Here is an 18,977-nt window from a genome sequence, read left to right as displayed (position 1 = left end):
AGTATCCTGTGCCAGGGTAAGAGGAAACAACCAGCTTGTAGAACAATATTTACTACAATTTATTGAGCACCTTCCATACACAAAAGGCTTATAACTCATGTTATTTCAGGTAACTTCATCCTCACAAGCACCCTTTGAGGTCGTTGTTAGTATCTACATTTTATAGCTATAAATTGAGACTCAGAAAATTGATTACCCAGGCAGTATAGCAATTTTGGACTCATCTATATTACCTCAAAGGCTCTGAACTTGTACATAAAATTCTCACACCTTTCCTCTGTTTTCAAGTGCTATGGTCTAAGACACTGATATCTTATTATTTGATGGAAATAAATTTCTAGTTTATTTACATTTTTTTTCAATTACAGTTGACATACAATATTATATTAGTTTCAGGTGTATAACATAGTGGTTAGACACATATATAACTTACGGAGTGATCACCCCAATAAGTCTAGTACCCATCTGACACCATACATACCATGTTTTCCCGAAAGTAAGACCTAGCCAAACAGCTCTAATGTGTCTTTTGGAGCAAAAATTAATATAAGACCGGGTCTTATAGTAAAATAAGACTGGGTTTCATATTATATAGTAAAATAAGACCCAGTCTTATATAATATAATTATTAATATAGTAAGACCGTGTCTTATATAAGACCTGGTCTTACTATATTAATTTTTACTCCAAAAGACGCATTAGAGCTGATTGTCTGGCTAGGTCTTTTTTTGGGGGAAACACGATAGTGATTGTAATATTATTGATTATATTCCCTAAACTGTACTTTGCTTCTCTGCAACTATTTTTATAACTGCCAATTTGTACATATTAATGCCTTCCCCTTTGTCACCGTTTCCCCAACCCCCATCCCATCTGGCAATCATTAATTTGTTCTCTATACATATCAGTTTGTTTGTTCGTTTATTTTATCTTATAGATTACATATATAAGTGAAATTATATGATATTTGTTTTTCTCTACCTGACTTATTTCACTTAGCATAATAACTTCTAGGTCCATCTATGTTGTCACAAATGGCAATATTTCATTATTTTTATGGCTGAGTAATATCCCACTTCATCTTTGCCCATTTGTCTACTGATGGACACCTAGGTTGCCTCCACATCTTGGCTACTGTAAATAATGCTACAATGAACAGAGGGGTGCATATTTCTTTTCCAATTAGTGTTTTGTGTTTCTACGGGAAAATACCCAAAAAGTATAATTTCTGGGTCAGATGGTAGTTCTATTTTAATTTTTTAAAGGATGCTCCATACTGTTTTCTATACTGGCTGAACCAATTTGCAATCCCACCAACAGTGCACGATGGTTCCCTTTTCTCTACATCATCACTGATATGTGTTGTTTGTTGATTTCTCAATAATAGCCATTCTGACAGATGTGATGATATCTCACTGTGGTTTTAATTATATTTCCCAGATGATTTATGATGGCGAGCATTTTTTCATATGTCTATTTGCCATCTGTATGTCCTCTTTTGAGAAATGTCTGTTCAGGTCCTCTGCCCATTTTTTGACTGGACTGTTTGTTTTTCTGTTGTTAAGTTGTATGCTTTCCTTATACATTTTGGATATTAATAACTCATCAGATTTATCATTGGTGAAATCTTCTCCGATTCAGTAGGTTGTCTTTTGGTTTCCTTCGCTATGCAAAAACTCTTTAATTTGATATAGTCATATTTGTTTATTTACTTATTTTTTCTTTTGTTTCCCTTGCCTGAGGAGACATACCCCCAAAAATATTACCGAGAGCAATGTTAAAGACTACTGCCAATGTTTTCTACTAGGAGTTTAATGGGTTTTGGTCTAACATTTAAATCTTTAATCCATTTTGAGTTTCTTCTTGTATATGTTGTAGGAAGGCAGTCTACTTTCATTCTTTTTCATGTGTCTGTTCAGTTTTCCCAATACCATTTATTGAATAAACTGTATTTACCCCACTGTACATTCTTGCCTCCATTGTCATTTAGATTAAATGACAATATAGATGTGATTTATTTCTGGGCTCTAGTCTTTTTGTATAGTTTGATATCAGATAGCATAGTTTGATATCAGATAACAAAGTCCAAGGTTGTTCTTCTTTCTTGAGATTGCTGTGGCCATTTGGGGTCTTTTGGGGTTCCATGTAAATTTTAGGATTATTTGTTCTAGTTCTATGAAAAATGCCATTGGGTATTTTGAGTTGAAATTGCTTTGAATGTATAGATTGTTTTGGGTAGTAAGAACATTTTAATGATGTCCATAAGCATGGTATATCATATCTTTCCATTTATTTGTATCGTCTTCAATGTCTTACAGTTTCCAAGTACAGGTCTTTCACCTCTTTGGTTAAATTAATTCCTAAGTATTTTATTCTTTTTGATGTAATTACAAATGGGATTGTTTTCTTAATTTCTCTTTCTCATAGTTTTTTATTCGTGTATAAAAATGCAACCAATTTCTGAATATTAATTTTGTGCTCTGCTATTTTACTGAATTCATTTATTCTAATAATCTTTTGATGGATTCCTTAGTGTTCTCTATACATAGAGAACTGCAAATAATGAGTTTTACTTCTTTTCCAATTTGGATGCCTATCATTTATTTTTCTTATTTGAATTCTGTTACTAGGACTTCCAATTCTATGTTGAATGAAAGAGGTGAAAATGAATATCCTTGTCTTATTCTTGATCTTACAGAAAAATGCTTTCAGTTTTTCACCATTTAGCATGACGTTAGCTGTGGTTTTATCATATACGGCCTTTATTATGTTGAGTTATGTTCCCTCTATCCCAACTTTGCTGAGTTTTGATCATAAAAGAATGCTGGATTTTGTGAAATCCTTTTTCTGCATCTATTGATACCATCATGAGTTTTATCCTTCATTTTGTTTATGTGGTGTATCACATTAATTGGTGGATGCTTAACACCAATATTGTATCCTAGGGGAAAAAAATCTCACTTGATCATGATATGATCTTTTTAATGTATTGCTGAATTCAATTTGTTAATACTTGTTGAGGGTTTTTGCATCTATGTTCATCAGGGATATTGACTTATAGTTTCTTTTTTTATAGTGCCTTTGTCTAATTTTGGTATTAGGGTAATGATGTTCTTGTAAAATGAGTTTGGGAGCCTTCCCTCCTTTTAGAATTTTTGGAGTGTTTTGAGAAGAATAGATATAAATTCTTTGTTTGGTAAAATTCACTTGTGAAGGCATCTGGTTCTGGGATTTTGTTTGTTGGGAGTTTTTTTGATTACTGATTTATTTTCATTAGTAGTTATTGGTCTGTTCAGATTTTTTGTTTCTTTCTGATTCAGCCTTGGAAGATTGTATGTTTCTAGGAATTTATCCATTATTTCTAGGTTATACAATTTGTTGGCACATGATTGTTCACAACATTTCCTTATAATCATGTGTATTTTTGTGGTATCAGTTGTCCATTCTCCTTTTTCATTTCTGATTATATTTAGTTGGGCCCTCTCTTTTTCTTGATGTGTCTGGCTAAAGGTTTATCAGTTTTGTTTATCTTTACAAGGAACCAGCTCTGGGTTTCATCGATCTTTCCTACTGTTTATTTTAGATTTTATTTTATTTATATCAATGATTATTATTTCCTTCCCTCTGTTTGCTTTGGGCTTTGTTCTTTTTCTAGTTCATTTACGTATTCATTTAGATTGTTCATTTGAAATTTTTTTTTGTTTCTTGAGGTAGGCCTGCATTGTTATAAATTTCCCTGTTAGAACTGCTTTGGCTGTGTCTCACACATTTTGGGATATTTTGTTTTCATTTTCATTTGTCTGTAGGTATCTTTTGATTTCTTCCTTGATCTCATTGCTAACCAATTTATTGTTTAGTAGCACATTCATTAGCATCCATGTGTTCGTGTGTATTTTCTGTTTTCTCCTATAATTGAGCTCCAGTTTCATACCACTGCGATCAGAGAAGGTGCTTGCTATGATTTCAGTCTTTTAAAATTTATTGAGACTTGTTTTTTGGCCGAAAATGTGGTCTATCCTGGAAAATGTTCCATTTGCACTTGAGAAAAATCTATATTCTGTTGCTTTGGGTGAAATGTCACCCAAACATCAATTATGTCCATCTGATCTAATGTTTAAGGTTTCCGTTTCCTTGTTGATTTTTTTGTCTGGATAATTTTTCTAATGGTGCTCCTATGCTGGTTTCATAGGTTTTACGAGAGTTATGTACTCTTGTTGGATTGATCCCTTTGTCATTATGAAATGTCTTTCTTTTTCTCTATTACAGTCCTTGTTTTAAAGTCTACTTTGTATGCTTCACTACCTCAGGGTTTTTTTTTTTTTGTTTGTTTGTTTTTTAGTTTGTTTTTCACTTCCATTTAATATTTTTGTCCATTCCTTACTCTCAGTCTGTGTGACTCTTTCAATCTGAAGTAGGTCTCTGTAGGCAGCATATATACAGGTCTTTTTCTTTTTTTTTAATCCACTCAGCTTCACTATGTATTTGGATGGGAGCATTTAGTGCATTTACATTTAAAGTAATTATTGATAGGTATGTAGTTACTGTCCCTTTATTGTTTTCTGAATGTTTTTGGAGTTCTCTTTTCTTTATTCTCTTGCTCTCTTCTCTTGTAGGTTGATGATTTTCTATGTTATGTTTGAATTCCTTTTTATTTAATTTTGTGTATATCTCTTATAGATTTTTGGTTAATATATTCTGTATATATACCAAGCTATATTTATAGCAGTCTATTTTAAGTCTATGGTCACTTAAGTTCAAACATTCTAAAATCACTACAATTTTCACCCACCCCCTCAGTGTTTGTTTGTATCATTATTTCTTACTTCTCTTGTGTGCATGTGTTTCTGTATAGCCCTTAATGTATTGTTGTAATATACATGATCTATTACTTGTGTGTTTTAACCCTAGTAGTACCATTATAGTTTGTTGATTGACTGCTTTAAGTATTTTCCTTTGTGAGTGAGAATTTCTTTTTGTCCTATAATTTCTTATTCATAGTTTTGTACTGTCCTTAAAGAAATTCCTGTAACGTCTCTTGTAATACTGGTTTGGTGGTGATGAACTCCTTTAATTTTTTCTTTCCTGGAAAACTCATTATCTCTCCTCTAATGCTAGATGATAACCTTGCTTGGTAGAGGCATCTACCAAGTTATAGGGCTCTGCTTTTCATCACTTTGCATATTTCATGTCAATCTCTTCTGGATTGCAGAGCTTCTGTTGAGAAATCAGCTGAGAATCTTATAGGAGCTTCCTTGTAAGTAACTAACTGGTTTTCTCTGGCTGCTTTTAAGATGCTGTCTTTGTGTTTAACCTTTGGCATTTTAATTATGATGTCTTGGTGTGGGTCTCTTTGGATCATCTTGTTTGGAACTTTCTGTGCATCCTGGACATGCATATCTATTTCCTTCACCAAGTTAGAGAAATTTTCTGTCATTATTTCTTCAAATAGGTTTTCAATCCCTTGTTCTCTTTCTCCTCCTCTGGTACCCCTATGATGCAAATGTTGTTATATGTGATGTTGTCCCAGAGGTCCCTTAAAGTATCCTCAGTTTTAACATTCTTTTTGCTGTTCCAATTGGGTGTTTTCAACTACCTTGTCTTCCAAATCACTGATTTGATTCTCTTGCTTAATCTAGTCTGCTTTTGCTTCCCTCTAAAGTATTCTTCACCTGAGTTATTGTACTCTTCATTTCTGACTTTATATATATATATATATATATATATATATATATATAATATGCATATATGTAATGTATTAATATATATTAGGTATTCATATATATATATATATATATATATATATATATATTCTCTTTTTTAAATATATATATTATTTATATGTTTTTCTCTTTGTTGAGGTTCTTACTGAGTTCATGTATTCTACCCCTAAGGTCATTGAACATCCTCATAACCAGTGTTTTGAACTTTGCATCTGGTAGATTGCTTGTCTCCATTTTATTTTTTTTTTCTTTTTCTGGAGTTGATCCTGTTCTTTCATTTGGGACATGTTTCTCTGACTTCTCATTTTGGCTGATTCCCTGTGTTTGTTTCTGTCTATTAGATAGGTCTGTTAGGTCTTCCAGTGTTGGCAGGGTGGCCTTCTGTAGTAGGTGTACTGTTGGGCCCATTGGCATAGTCTCCTTGGTCACCTGAGCCAGATACTGCAGCGTTATCTCTTAATGTGGGTTGTGAGTGCCCTCCTTTTGTAGTCGAGCCTTGATTATTACTGGCACATCAGTGGGTTAATTGGCACATCAGTGGGTTAATTGACCCAGCAGATTACTCAATGTGAGGAATGGCCATGACTATAGTGAACAAGTTGTTGTGCAAGGGTTGACCCCATCTTGTGGGATCAATTCAGTTTGGCATTTTGGGTATGTTGTTTGTTCAGCTGGCTGGGTGGTGATCTGGTGTGGTCTGAAGCTCACCATTGGGTTTGGGGCCTCTTGGGAGAAGCTGTGGTGCAGGCTGCAGTCAGCTGCTGCCTATATCCAGCCTGGGTCTACCTGGTAGGAGCTACAAAGTGATCTATGGTTAGTTGCTGCCTATGCTATGTTTTGAGGCACCTGGAACACTCTAGGCCATGAACTGAAGCCAGCTTCCACTAGTACCAAGTTTCGGACTGCTTATCAAGATGTATTGGGCATGTTTAGACCAGTTGCTGCTTGTTTGGCATTTGTGGACCTTTAAGAGATTTTAGGAAAGTCTGCAGCTGAGCCAAGGCAAGCTGCTTATGTGGAAAAGCTGCTGGAAGTGGCTTGGGCTTGGCAAGTGAGCTGGCTGTGGTGGAATCTCAAAAAGTCACCAGGGCAGGCCAATGGTGTTAGCCACATTAACAGAGAGCTCAGATTTAGCTGTTGCTTGTGCTTCTTGGCTGGGTGGGTGAGGGCTCACCAGAGGAACAATGGCATCTGCCAGCACTTCTGTCCCCTGAAAGAGGTACCCTTATCCCTGTCCCTCTAGACCTTCCTTGTCTTGAAGGTAGTGAATTCACCTCCTACCTGTATGTTCCGGGTGCTTTTTGTGCTGCTGTCCCTGCACTGGAGCTCAGAGTGAGTGAGTTTGTGAATGAGAGAGTCTGTGCATGGTCCCTTTGAGAACTGCATCCGCTAGGTCTCCAGCAGTCCTCTGTCTCAGGCACAATCCTGCTGGTTTTCACAGCCAGATATTATGGGACTTCTCCTCCCAACAGTGGAGCTCTGGGCTGGGGAGCCGGGTGTGGGGCTGGGACTCCTCGCTCCTCAGGGGGACGTCCATAGCCAAGATATCCCTCCCATTTTTTAACCATAGGTGTGGGACCTGCCTATTCTTTATCTCTGCCCCACCTACCAGTCTCCATATGGCTTCTTCCTCATGTCCACAGTTATAGGACTTCTGTTCAGCTAGTCTGCGGGTGGTTCTCAGTGATGGTTGAGGGTTGTTCTGTAGTTTTGTTCTAATTTTGATGTCGTTGGAAGAAGCGAGCACAATGATTACCTCCTCTGTCATCTTGACTGGAGTTCTCTATTTCTAGTTTCTTATGCAGTATAAAGATCAGTTGTTCATTAAATTTATTTCTAATTAAATCATATAAACTAAACCGTGTATTAAGCCAAGCAGATTCAGATTCAGACCTAAAACTTTGGTACTCAGAAGTGAGTGGCAAGTAGTAAAGCATTTTTTCTCTCCTGGCCATTTCCCAATTTCTAGCATGCTTAGGTTTCCACTTCAGAACCTGGTCTCTACTCAGTCACTGCCTAGATGTTAAAACTTCCTCTACTCCTGTGGTACAAGTATTATTGACACACAAGAAGCAGAAATAAAGATGAAAATATTGACAATGAGGGTCAAAGTAAAAATCTTCATTCGCTGAAGGAAGTTTCATTTGTTTCCTAAAATAAAAGCTGTGTATGTCTCATCCCTATCTTGCAATCAGAAATAAATTTGGTGCATGTAAGAAAATTAAATGACTCTGTTTTAAAAATGAGTATTGCTATAGGTTGATATGATAGATTTACCTTCCCCCACAACAAAAGATTGCCTGACTTGGCAACAGCTGAAAATTATTTAGGTTGGGAATTTCATTTTTTTCTGGCTAACTGACCCATCATATATCCTCTAGAGTCCTTTTACTTATTTAAAACAGAAGTATAAAAATAGTAAACCTAGTAAACAGTGTAATAAATATGCCTGGGAGGTTATGGTATGGTAGTAGTTGGTCCTCAGCCTTTAATAGTCAGTATTTTAGTTAACTAAATATACATCCTCAAAGCAGCTTGTTAAAATAGAAATTTGGATAATCTGAGATTAATATAAAAAAATAGAAATGCCTTGCTTAAAATGTTGCTAATGGTAAATTGAGAGCCATTTGTCCTCACAGTAGCCAAGCACATAGGCAGATTACTCTATCGAGCCAAGTTTCCTAATGTGTGAAGACAATTTGGTAGCGGCTCCCAGTGGCAAGGGCTACGTTCACACAGAGCCAAAGAGTATGGGGGGCCTGTGTGAGTGTAGTCTGTGGTCCTGAAGACGAGGTGTTAGGGGGACCTACGCCGCTGACCTTGACGGACTGTTTTGAAGTTGAAGGTCTGGAAGCCACCTGTCAATGCAGAAGAGTCAATGACGTCCACGCCATAGTCACTCTGGCTCCGTCTATAAAGCGTAATGCCAATGACCAGGACTGCAACGGCCACGACTGCAGCGCCCAAACCCGAGTACAAAGCAATGTCGCTGGCATTCTCAATGCCTGAAAGACACAAGAGAAATCCTAAATGGCCAACATGGGCACAGAGACAAAAAGCCACCCCAGGATACAAAATGAAATGCTATCGGGAGTTTGGAGCTAATGCTCATAGAAAATGACATATGAGGCTAGCCACAAGTTAAACTCTTTAACACAATAAGCAGATTCTAAAATACCTTGTATAAATCAAAAGGATGCTAGTCAAATATCTTAACTGCATTAAGGTAGCTTACCATGTAATAAAATCTTGAAGAACATCAATTTTGCAAGTAACATACTATTTTTCAAGTAAAAACAGGCAACTTCTTAATTTACTTGTTTTAGGAAGTCAAATTTACCTGACAAGTGTTTTTTATATTTTATTTTTATTTGAGAAAAGATATGAGACCCACATACAATGACAAAATATGGGTGAACGGCTCTGCTTTTATATGACCTGAGGCACATGCATTCACAGAGAACGGTCTAGGGTGAGAAGATAACACATGGTCTATGAGTCAAGAGAGAGAAGACCAGCGCTCACAATTATGACTTTTATCTTTGGCACACATCATTCAGTTTAAGAGAACATTGACAACATTGCTTTAGGAAATATACAATCATTATGAGAGACTTTCTGTTGTGAGCTATGAAAAAGTCTTGGTCCTAGGTACTCTTATGTCCATGGTAAATGTTTTCTAGCACCAATGAAATGCTAGAGTCTAATACTTTTTGGTGGAAGAGGACTGGTCTCTAGGAGGGCACATGCTGTTTTCTCCCATACCTCTCCTACTCCATCCTATTGAATGCATGGGCAAAGCAAAAATAAAAGCGTTAGTTTGAATTTAAAATGTGCGTGTCTTCCCATCCCCCAAGATAAGTTGTAGCCATTTTCCAACTCTTTTGCTGGATGCACATTGGGTGTGGTTCATTCCTGAAAAGATTCATAATGAGATATATTCAGATTGAGATTTATCCAATACTACATAATCTTAAAAGAGGTATAATCTTGGAAAGTGTGTGAAAATGGAAGGTGGCAAATGCTAACTACATAATTAATTTCCCTACAGATTATGTGGTCAGTACACTTAATAGGTCCAAAAGTAATTACTGTGTCACCCTGTGTTGGGCTTAGAGGATAAAATAAACCCATTGTATATTTACCTTGTAATTGCATGGCACTTACTATGCATTCACTGTACCCTAATATGGTACTTATGGTACTTATGCTATCAAATGAGTAATACTAACCACACAAGTGAATTTATTTTCAACAAAGTTAGTGTACTGTAAAATAAGATGTTACCAAACGAAAATGTGAACAAGGAAATCAAGCAAAACCAGTTCAGCAATAAGGCATTAAACATACAGAAATAATTCGCAAGGGACAGCATAATCGTCAGGTTCTAAAAGGTCATAGGATTATCAGACACTTTTAATAACCGCAACAGCCTTGGAGGTGTTGAGAAACAGGGTATTGTTTAAACTTTGGTTCCAATTTGTGATGGCCCAAATGGAGGAGGGGTAGAGACGGAGGCGTCTGTGACCGTCTTTTCTGACCATCCAGAAACATGGGCATGATGGTTGACACCAACTTCAAATGTCTGCCTATGTCACAAAGAGAAAGGTAGCTATCGTCCTACTTAGGCTATCACCCTCCCTGTACTCAAATTCCTTGGAGGGAATGATTAATTATGCTCAGAGGAGAGAGGACACAAAACCTGACAGAAGGTGCCAGCCAGGGTACCAGGAGCAGCGAAAGAACTTTGGATTGAAACCAATTAGTCTTTTTTTCCCCTTCCCTCCAGTTCTTTGGGCACTGATGACTGATGGCACTATCCTCTTAAAAGGTGTATCTGGGGAGAACACACCTGCTCAGCAACTGAGCACATACAGAGAAACAGGCTGGCAGTATACTGACTACAGCTGCTCTGTTGCTGAGTTGGCAAAGTGCAGACAAAGACACTGTTGCTTCCTAGGTAGTAAAATAGGAAGGGTCAGCAGCCAGGAGGATGGCCAGGGCAAAATACTTTTGCTGAAAATGAATATCACTGGGCATGAACATCCTGAGATAAAACTGAGCAGCAGGAACAAACTGTCTTTGCTTCTCTGAATTCTCATCTTTGTTTTCACTCCCTTCCTACCCAGGTGACCAGGTACCCAGAATTCTCCTCCTTCCTCCAGATATAAGTTCTATTTTTAGGAATGGACTATTTTTCCCCCCTTCTTCCACCCTCCTTCCCCCACTCCCGTTCAAGCCGTTGTTTATCAGTCTAGTTGTATAGGACACAACTCCCTGGCCCATGCTGGTATTATGAGCCTTGCGCTCCCTGCCTGGCTGAGGCAGTTGGTTGGCTGCGGGCCACTCACACTGGCTGCCAGCCACTCACCGTGACACAAGGCAGCCCAGCTCCAGGGAGAGCTGCTGTTCACCATTTTAGCTATAGAGGGCGCAGCTCACTGGCCCCTGTGGGAATCCAACCAGTGACCTCAGTGTTAGGAGCACAGCACTCCAACCGCCTGAGCCATCAGGTCGGCCCCAGGAACGGACTTTAAATATGCATTCAGGTTGAGGTTTAAATGAATACTGAGCTTTTACATGGATCATTGTGTTTCCTCTCCCAGGAATGTTTGCAACATCTATTTGAATTAAGTCAAGGGAATGAAACACTGAATTATAGAATTATATATATAAAAAAAAAATGAGTAGAAGGACTTTGGTGATAGAATGTGGAAAGAAGGGAGAAACCTGTATGGGGAACACTGCATGCTTAAAAGGCTCACCCTGGCACTTGGTAGAACAGTCTGACCTAAAAGCCAGAAGTCAATGGACTCCTACAGAAAGATACGCAAAGTGGTATTTATTTTGTAAGATAAAATAAAGTTAGAAAGTTCAAGACCTAATATTTTCATTCACTCAACAAACATTTGTTGAGAGCCAACTATGTAATGGGAATGAGGATGCGTGGATGAATTAACACATGGTCCATATTCTTAGTTGTTTCTTGTACAAAAGCAGTAAATCTTGGCATCCAGGTGCACTTACCGAGGTAGATACAAGCACTCAAAGCGACATGTATATATCTCAAGAGATTTAACCAGACATCCTTACCCAGAGCTCAAATTCTTCTAAGGTTGGATCACAGTGCTTCTTTCTCTTCCTCTTTTTTTTTTTTTCTTCTCTACTTCACCTCATTCTTTTATCTCTGTTTTCCCCCTCTACCCCACCATCATCTAACTATGTCCTTCCAGGAAAGTAGAGTAGTTTTCCCTGTAAGGATTTCTGTATGTTTACAAACATCATTGATTCACTTTGCATATGTGTTCAGGACTGTCCCTAGAAAAACCTGAGGTGTAGTTCCACATTTTTCAGTAGTCTCATAGGAGAAGGGAGAAAGCTGGATGTATAAGTGTCTGTGAACACATGGGCACTTGGAGGGGTGCCACTGCAGAATCATCACATACATGTGTGAATGTGTGTACGCATGCACGCAGGCACACACTCAGCTATTGTCAGAAGGATACCATAAGCCACTACTGCTCCTTCCCAGGGGAATTGCTCTAGCCATGTGACCACATGGTACAGGCACTTCCCAGGGCCTCAGAGCTTCTCCAGGCCCATTCCTGTGTTCTTCCTCTCTTTGCTGCACTGCCATATACCCCAGATTCAATTATAATTAATTTCCTGCTAGGTGGACGCCTGCTAACGAAAGGCCCCTGTGTAGCTTTCATATTACAGTGACAGGTCATTGTGATATATCTCCTCCAACCCCATTACACATCTAGGGACTAGCCATCTCTGTCTACCCATCTATCAGATGCCAGCTGAAGGTCCCCCTCCCCCAAGAAAGTCACTGTCCTGGCCAGTTTGGCCAACCATGCCAACCTATGGTCTTCTAAACTCTTATGTCACTTATGGTTCCTAAAGCGCATTTTGGATCAAAGTTTTTATTGTTAACTTTATCTGAATGCTAATGCATTCTTCCTAACTGCTTTAAACTACTTAACAGCAAAATAGCGCTATAATTTTCTACAGAAGTTTGCAAATCATTTTGTGCAACTATTTATTGATTGCCAGCTTGACTTCAAACTGTGGGAAGAGAAGTATTAAAGAAATCACAGTCTGAGGTTGATTTTAGAACCCCTGACACAGGGATTCTTTTTTCCTTTACATGTATATACATACATGTTTATATCTGTCTGCTTGCTCACATACACATGTAGTGCTGGTTTGTTTGCTCAAAGTGATTTGGAACAAAAGTGTTGATACCCATGTCCGACCAGGCTAGTCTGCTTTTTATGGGCACAGGACACTTTTCTCTGACTTTCTGTTTCATAGACAAAGCTATATATATTAATGTCTTATTGATGTTTTCCCTGTGTCTTCATCCCTATTTTCCTCTATCCAAGAGTCACAAAAGCTTTAGGCAAAGCTTGGAAGGACTCAACACATGGTAGAATTAAGGGTTGTGTATAATCTACAGGTTAGAGAAAAAACAAACAAAACAATCTTTGAGAACTGACTGAGAAATCACTGGTAGTCCAAATGATTCAGAAAATACTGACAAATATGTTCAACAAAGAGTTGGAAACTAGGACCCTGGGAGGAAATGTTTATGGGTTCATTTGGCCTGGAGAAAAGAGTTGTACAGTGACTGTGGAGATCTTTAATGCAGAAAGGGTTGTTATATGAAGAGAATAAGTCCACAGTAGGTGCCCAGTGACCCTTCATTTATGATGAAGCTAGTAACCAACTCTTGCGCCATCTCTAACAAGAGATGAAAAGGAGGACATGGCCTTTTATTACAGCAATTGGGACTCTGGTTAGATATTAAAATGACCTTTTCCACAATGAGGGTTGTTAAAAATCTGCACTGTATTTCTGAGAGAGATTGTGAAGTCTCCTTTCAGAAAGTCTCTAAAAAACAGTGTGACTTTACAATAGTCTGCATTTTATTTTTTGGTCAAAGCTAGTGAGAAAAGCTAAATGACCTTTCAAAGCCCCTTTGAACTTCAAATTTCAAAGAATAGGTATTAACGAGTTTGATGGCTTTTTGAATTATAATCATACCTAGTCATTTATAGTGTCTAGTGTCCCCAAAGGATTAAATAGAAGGCCTGTTGACTTAATTCGCCTTTCTCTCTTCACATGACTCCCATCTGAAAGACACATTAATGCCACTTGCTAATGGAAATCTACCTAATTCCAATGTTACACGCTTAACTATGCATTAGATTAGAATCTATTTTATAGCTACCCAAAATTAATAAAGGAGAATAGCAAATGCCTTTCAAAACATATGATATTCTGTTTTAGTCCTAGTAGATATTGGAGAATGACCATTGCTCCCATTTCAGAAAAACGAAAAATAAAACAACTTGGTATATATGAGTCAGTGAATTACCAAGGAATCCACACAATAAATATTCCCAAAGAGGGAGTGAGAGAGGCAAACAAATGGAAAACTAAAGAATCAGCGACAATGCTAGACTCCCACAGAAGGCCTGGAAATGGCCATCTCAGCAACCTGCACCCCTATTCCACCCCTGCCCAAAGGAGCGCTAGGGACACAGAGTGATGAGCCAGAAGATTTAATTGCATGCTGAAATATGATATTAACAGAAGCTATTGTTAGAGTTGTTTATAATTGCTGTCAGCGAGAAGCGACGTTTTTTATTTTATTTTATTTTTTCCTTTAACACATGAGAAAATAACTTTTACGTTGTCAGCCATTGTGAGCAATTCCAATTATATATGCATTGCTTGGAATCTCATAAGCCCTTCACCAATCAACATCTGGGCCTCTTTTCCAATCTCCCATGCTCAAAAACCTCATTATTGTTATTGTGATGATTGTTGTTTTATTAGTGTAATTGATGACAGTAATAGCAAATTCTTAAATAGCACCTCCTATAATCCAGGCATGGTTCTGGTACTTTACACTTATTAACTCTTTTTAATGTTTCAACAACCTTGTAAAAAGTCCTCATTCAGATGTGTAAACAGAGGCGAGAAAATCACCTGCCTTGTTCAAAGCCTCAGGATTGTTAAGGAATGGAGCTGGAACTCAGTCCCAGGCAGTCTGGCTCACGAATCCATGGATTAGGCCAGGCTCAGTCCCTGTCCAGCAGTGAACTTCTGTGCTGATCACACTACCTGACTCCCTCTTGATGACAAGAGTAACCCAGTACTTGAGCACTAAACTTGTGCTCAATTCTCTGAGAACCACAAATGTACCACATTCTTCTCCTCACAACCAAATCTGTTTGAAGTAGGTATTCTACAGAGGGTGCCAAAAAATGTATGCACATTTTAAGAAAGGAAAAAACTGTATTAAAATTGTAATACTCAATATATACCAGTAACAAAAGATGAATACAAGTCATGTGTATACGTGTTTTGGGCAACCCCGGTATTTCCTCTTCTACAACTATGACATGTTCTGATAAGGTCGAAATTTACTCAAGGCTTCATAATTAGGTAATGGCAAAGTCAGGGTTTGAACACACATCTGTCTTCACTCACAAGCTGTTTAACCATTACTCCGTATGGCTTCCTTGCCTCTTCCCTCTGCTCTGTATATGCTGGCACACAGGTTAACTCGCCCTGCTGGAGGAAGCCACAAATCATACTGGCAGCTATCATCAAGAAACTGATGCTATGCAACCTTACCTGGGCCTTCTTTGCAGTTGAATAATTATTTTGTTCATGTCCTATGACCAAATAACAGTTTTTATCCAAACAGTTACTCTGAACTTTGTTTCCTGTCTTCAAGACCCCCACTTCTTACGTGCCCCTCTTTCAGCTGAAAAAATAGAGGTCCTCTTATGTGAGCTTACTCCCGTACAACTCAAAATTCCTCTGCTCCTTCACACATTTTTCCTTTTCTCTGTTCTCTGAAGAGGCGCTCCTCTTCTGTGTCAGACCAGCTTGGATCCCACCCTCTCCTGCCTCCCCAGGGACCTGGCCTCATTCCTAATTCCCTTTTCGTCTTGTATATTCAAACTTTTCCTTCAAACCTGAGCCTTGCCCTCTGCCTACAAACATAGTCCAGCCTCCCTCATGACTTCTCAAGTCCTTCCCCCAACTTACTCTCTAATTAAACTAATCGAAGATGCAGTGTTCTTTATGTCCACAGAACTTTCAGCTCTTTGTTTAAAATAACTTGAAGCATTTTTTAACGTAAAACATTTCTTAATACAGGTTCCATAATTTCCCGAACCTGCTAACCTTTGTCCCTGTTAAAGTAAAAGAATAAATAGAATAGATATATGAGATGAGAAGATGTCTTAGGATACACTTCACAATGGGAAAACATATTCTTCAACTACCTTTTATCGAAAAGGAACTACTCTGGATAGTATCTTTGAGAACATTCAGGAAAAAAAAAAAAAGAATGTCCTCCATTTGTTTTTACTTCCTTTATAGCACTTTGCTTGCTCTTTTTTTTTTTTTTTTTTTTCCATGTACAATGTCTTGTAGCTCTTCCCTTATTGGAACCTACAGACTTACTTCATTTCTTTTTACAGTTGCCTAGCCCATTGCCAGAGTGTGGGATAATTTGACAAGTCCACTGTTTCTCTATCATTTGATTGTTCTCTTATCCTTTAAAGTCTATCTTTTGCCCAAACAACTGTCCCCTCTTGAAAGTTGTTTTAAACCGCTGCATCAGCAGCAATGTTCTCTGACTTATTCTTTACCACTGCTCTGCAACAGTAGACAAGGATAGCCAACCTTCCTTCTAGAAAGAAAAAAAAAAAGTCCCCTTAAATTTGATTTTCTTACCTTCTCCTTTCTAATTGTTTAGTAGCTACCCTTCATTCTCATAATTCTACAAAGGGGCTTTAAAGTTCAAAGTTCAGTTCTTGGCCCATTTTCCTTTTTCTGTGTTCATCTAATAGGATAATCACTCACACATCAACAGTTCCCAACTCACACACTAACCATTCCCTTGATATCAGTTTCAAATCAAGATCTTCTGCCTCATCTCAGTCTGAAGACCTCATCTCATATTTATGTCCTGCTTGATGGACCAAACTACCTGCATGTTGTTCCCACATCTCAAATTTATCATCTGATTTACAAATTCATTATTCTCTTCAAATATTTTATTCTCTGAGTTCTTTTTCTGGTAAAGACACCACCAGTCAACAGGCTTGAGATTGAAAGTCATCTTTCATTCTGCTTCCAAAGTGTGTAAAAGGTTTTCCCCAAAACCACTTACATGCTTTACTGACTGTATCTCCAGTGCCTCTCACATTTCTGTTTCAACAGGAGAGACTCCAGTTGACATCGGCATTGCAGTATCCTCTTACGTGGTACCCATGCTCCTTATCTTTGATCCCTGAACCATTTTACACGTGGATTACTCTTCCCAAACACAGTTCTGTACTTCTACTCCAATACCTTTCAATGACTTTCTAGTATGCACTGAGTCCACTCTAACAGGGATTTAATCTTACAACTCAACTAACTTTATGTTCTGCCCATCCCAGTTTTCAACTGCTTTTGCCTACTTCTCATCCATGTGGACCCTATCCTGGCCAAGTCTGATTACTCATTTTTTTTCTAGAACTTGGACTTCAGTGGACTTTTGTTGTTGTTGTTTTTTTCCCCTCTTACCTCTCAGTAAGGTTCTCTCCTCAAATATCTATTTCAGTTCTAACCATTCTTCTAAGATTGGGAATAAAGGTAATCTAATTTATAAAATACTTCTTCATAGTGCATACTATTCAGACATGTTTTATTCCTTCTTTTAACTAAAGTTGCCAGATTTCACAAATAAAAATATGACAGTTAAATCTGAATTTCAGATCAAAAATGACTTTTAGTATAACTATTTCCCATGCAATATTTGGGACATGTTTACGCTAAAAATGCATATTTTTGTTTATCAGACATTCAAATTCAAGTTGGGGTCCTCTATTTTATCTGGTAACTCTGCCTTTGACCGCAAAAGAACTGTGCTTTTTCTCATCAGATAGGAAGACCAAGTTGAAATGGGGGACAGAATGAAAAAGAACAGGATTTGAACTCCAGTTGTTGACAAAATAACTATTTAATTTTCTATTCTAAAAATCAAAGATATAAACTCTATAAACTTTGAATATACTAACAGGTAGAGAGAAGGGTCTGTGAATTCACATTTTTAATAAGTAACCTGTGTTAATGTGATGCTGAAGAACATACTGGTCGATCACTTTCTTATTGTGTCTGGGCTTCGTTCTGAGGTAGTCAATGAACAAAATCCTATTATGTCCATTAAGGGCAGAGTCAATAATATAATTGAAAATAGTAGCTAGAAAACGCATACACTAATTCTGGGATAAAAATTTGATGATAAAAACTTGAAAGCAGTAAGAAAATTACAAATGTTGGACATATATATGGGTTGAATTGATTCACAGTAGGAAAGATTGTGAAGGACAAACCAACTCATGGAATTTGTGAAAAGTGCTGTAGTTATGTGATTGAAAATAATCAGCCGGAGATGTAGAAAAATAATGGGCAAAATAGAGGAAAAATTGTTTTTTTAAAACATTTGATCACTCTGATCACTAGATCAGCAGCGATGCCAGTAGCCTAATGTTAACTTAGAAGCACCTAGAAGAAGTCTGCTGAAAATGTAAAGGTATGGCTCAAAGTGTCAGGCAGTTGTATGGGTTGGAGGTGCTATTTAAGTCTACACAGCCTGAAAAACAATGTCCAGGTTGTCAGTGTAGATGTCTTATCTTCGGAAGAGTTCCTTACCCTGTGAAGATCATAAAGGGTAGGAGTTCCCATTATTCCACTATAGATGAAGCCAGTGTATTCTGAGAAAAGATGCAGAATGGAATGTGTGTGAGTGAGGAGAAGAGCATACCTAGTTTTCAGACTTTAAGGGCACATTCAGGCCATTCTTTGATGGAAATAATTCTGGGAAGCATACATTTTGAGTTTTAACCTAATACCTAGCACAGAATAGATGAATATTAAAAAAAATATATTTATTTTCCTTTTCAAATCGCTTATCTTACTACCTTGTATTGAAGTTGTAAAGAAGACGCATTTCTTATTTTCTCCTTCATGTTTCACTGGGCCAAGACTATTTATATAGAATAATTGTACAATAAATATCTACTACATGAATGAGTAAAAATGAATATATAGAAGGAGAGTCATTATTTTCACCTTAACAATAAAAAGCTCAGTGAGGAGTTAACAGGAAGATGGAAGGCCAAAACTCAAAATATTTATTGAACATCTACTACACAGTGGGCACAATGGTAAATGCTG

At 37.6% G+C, this 18,977-nt stretch overlaps 1 protein-coding gene across 6 annotated transcripts in view; it reads right to left on the bottom strand.

Annotated features, from left to right (window-relative positions):
• UNC5D (unc-5 netrin receptor D) overlaps nt 1–18,977 on the bottom strand; it is a 510,000-nt gene that overhangs the window by 69,458 nt on the left and 421,565 nt on the right. For 4 of the 6 annotated variants that reach the window (XM_081045544.1, XM_081045545.1, XM_081045547.1 and 1 more), the window contains one exon: nt 8,540–8,725. In XM_081045544.1, coding sequence (XP_080901670.1) covers nt 8,540–8,725 — 186 coding nt within the window. The remainder of the gene's footprint in view (nt 1–8,539; nt 8,726–18,977) is intronic. The other 2 variants (XM_081045546.1, XM_081045549.1) reach the window with 1 other exon arrangement.

The sequence above is a fragment of the Rhinolophus hipposideros genome, assembly GCF_964194185.1.
Source record: "Rhinolophus hipposideros genome assembly, chromosome: 4".
Lineage (NCBI taxonomy): Eukaryota > Metazoa > Chordata > Mammalia > Chiroptera > Rhinolophidae > Rhinolophus > Rhinolophus hipposideros.
This window is presented reverse-complemented; position numbering and strand designations above follow the sequence as displayed.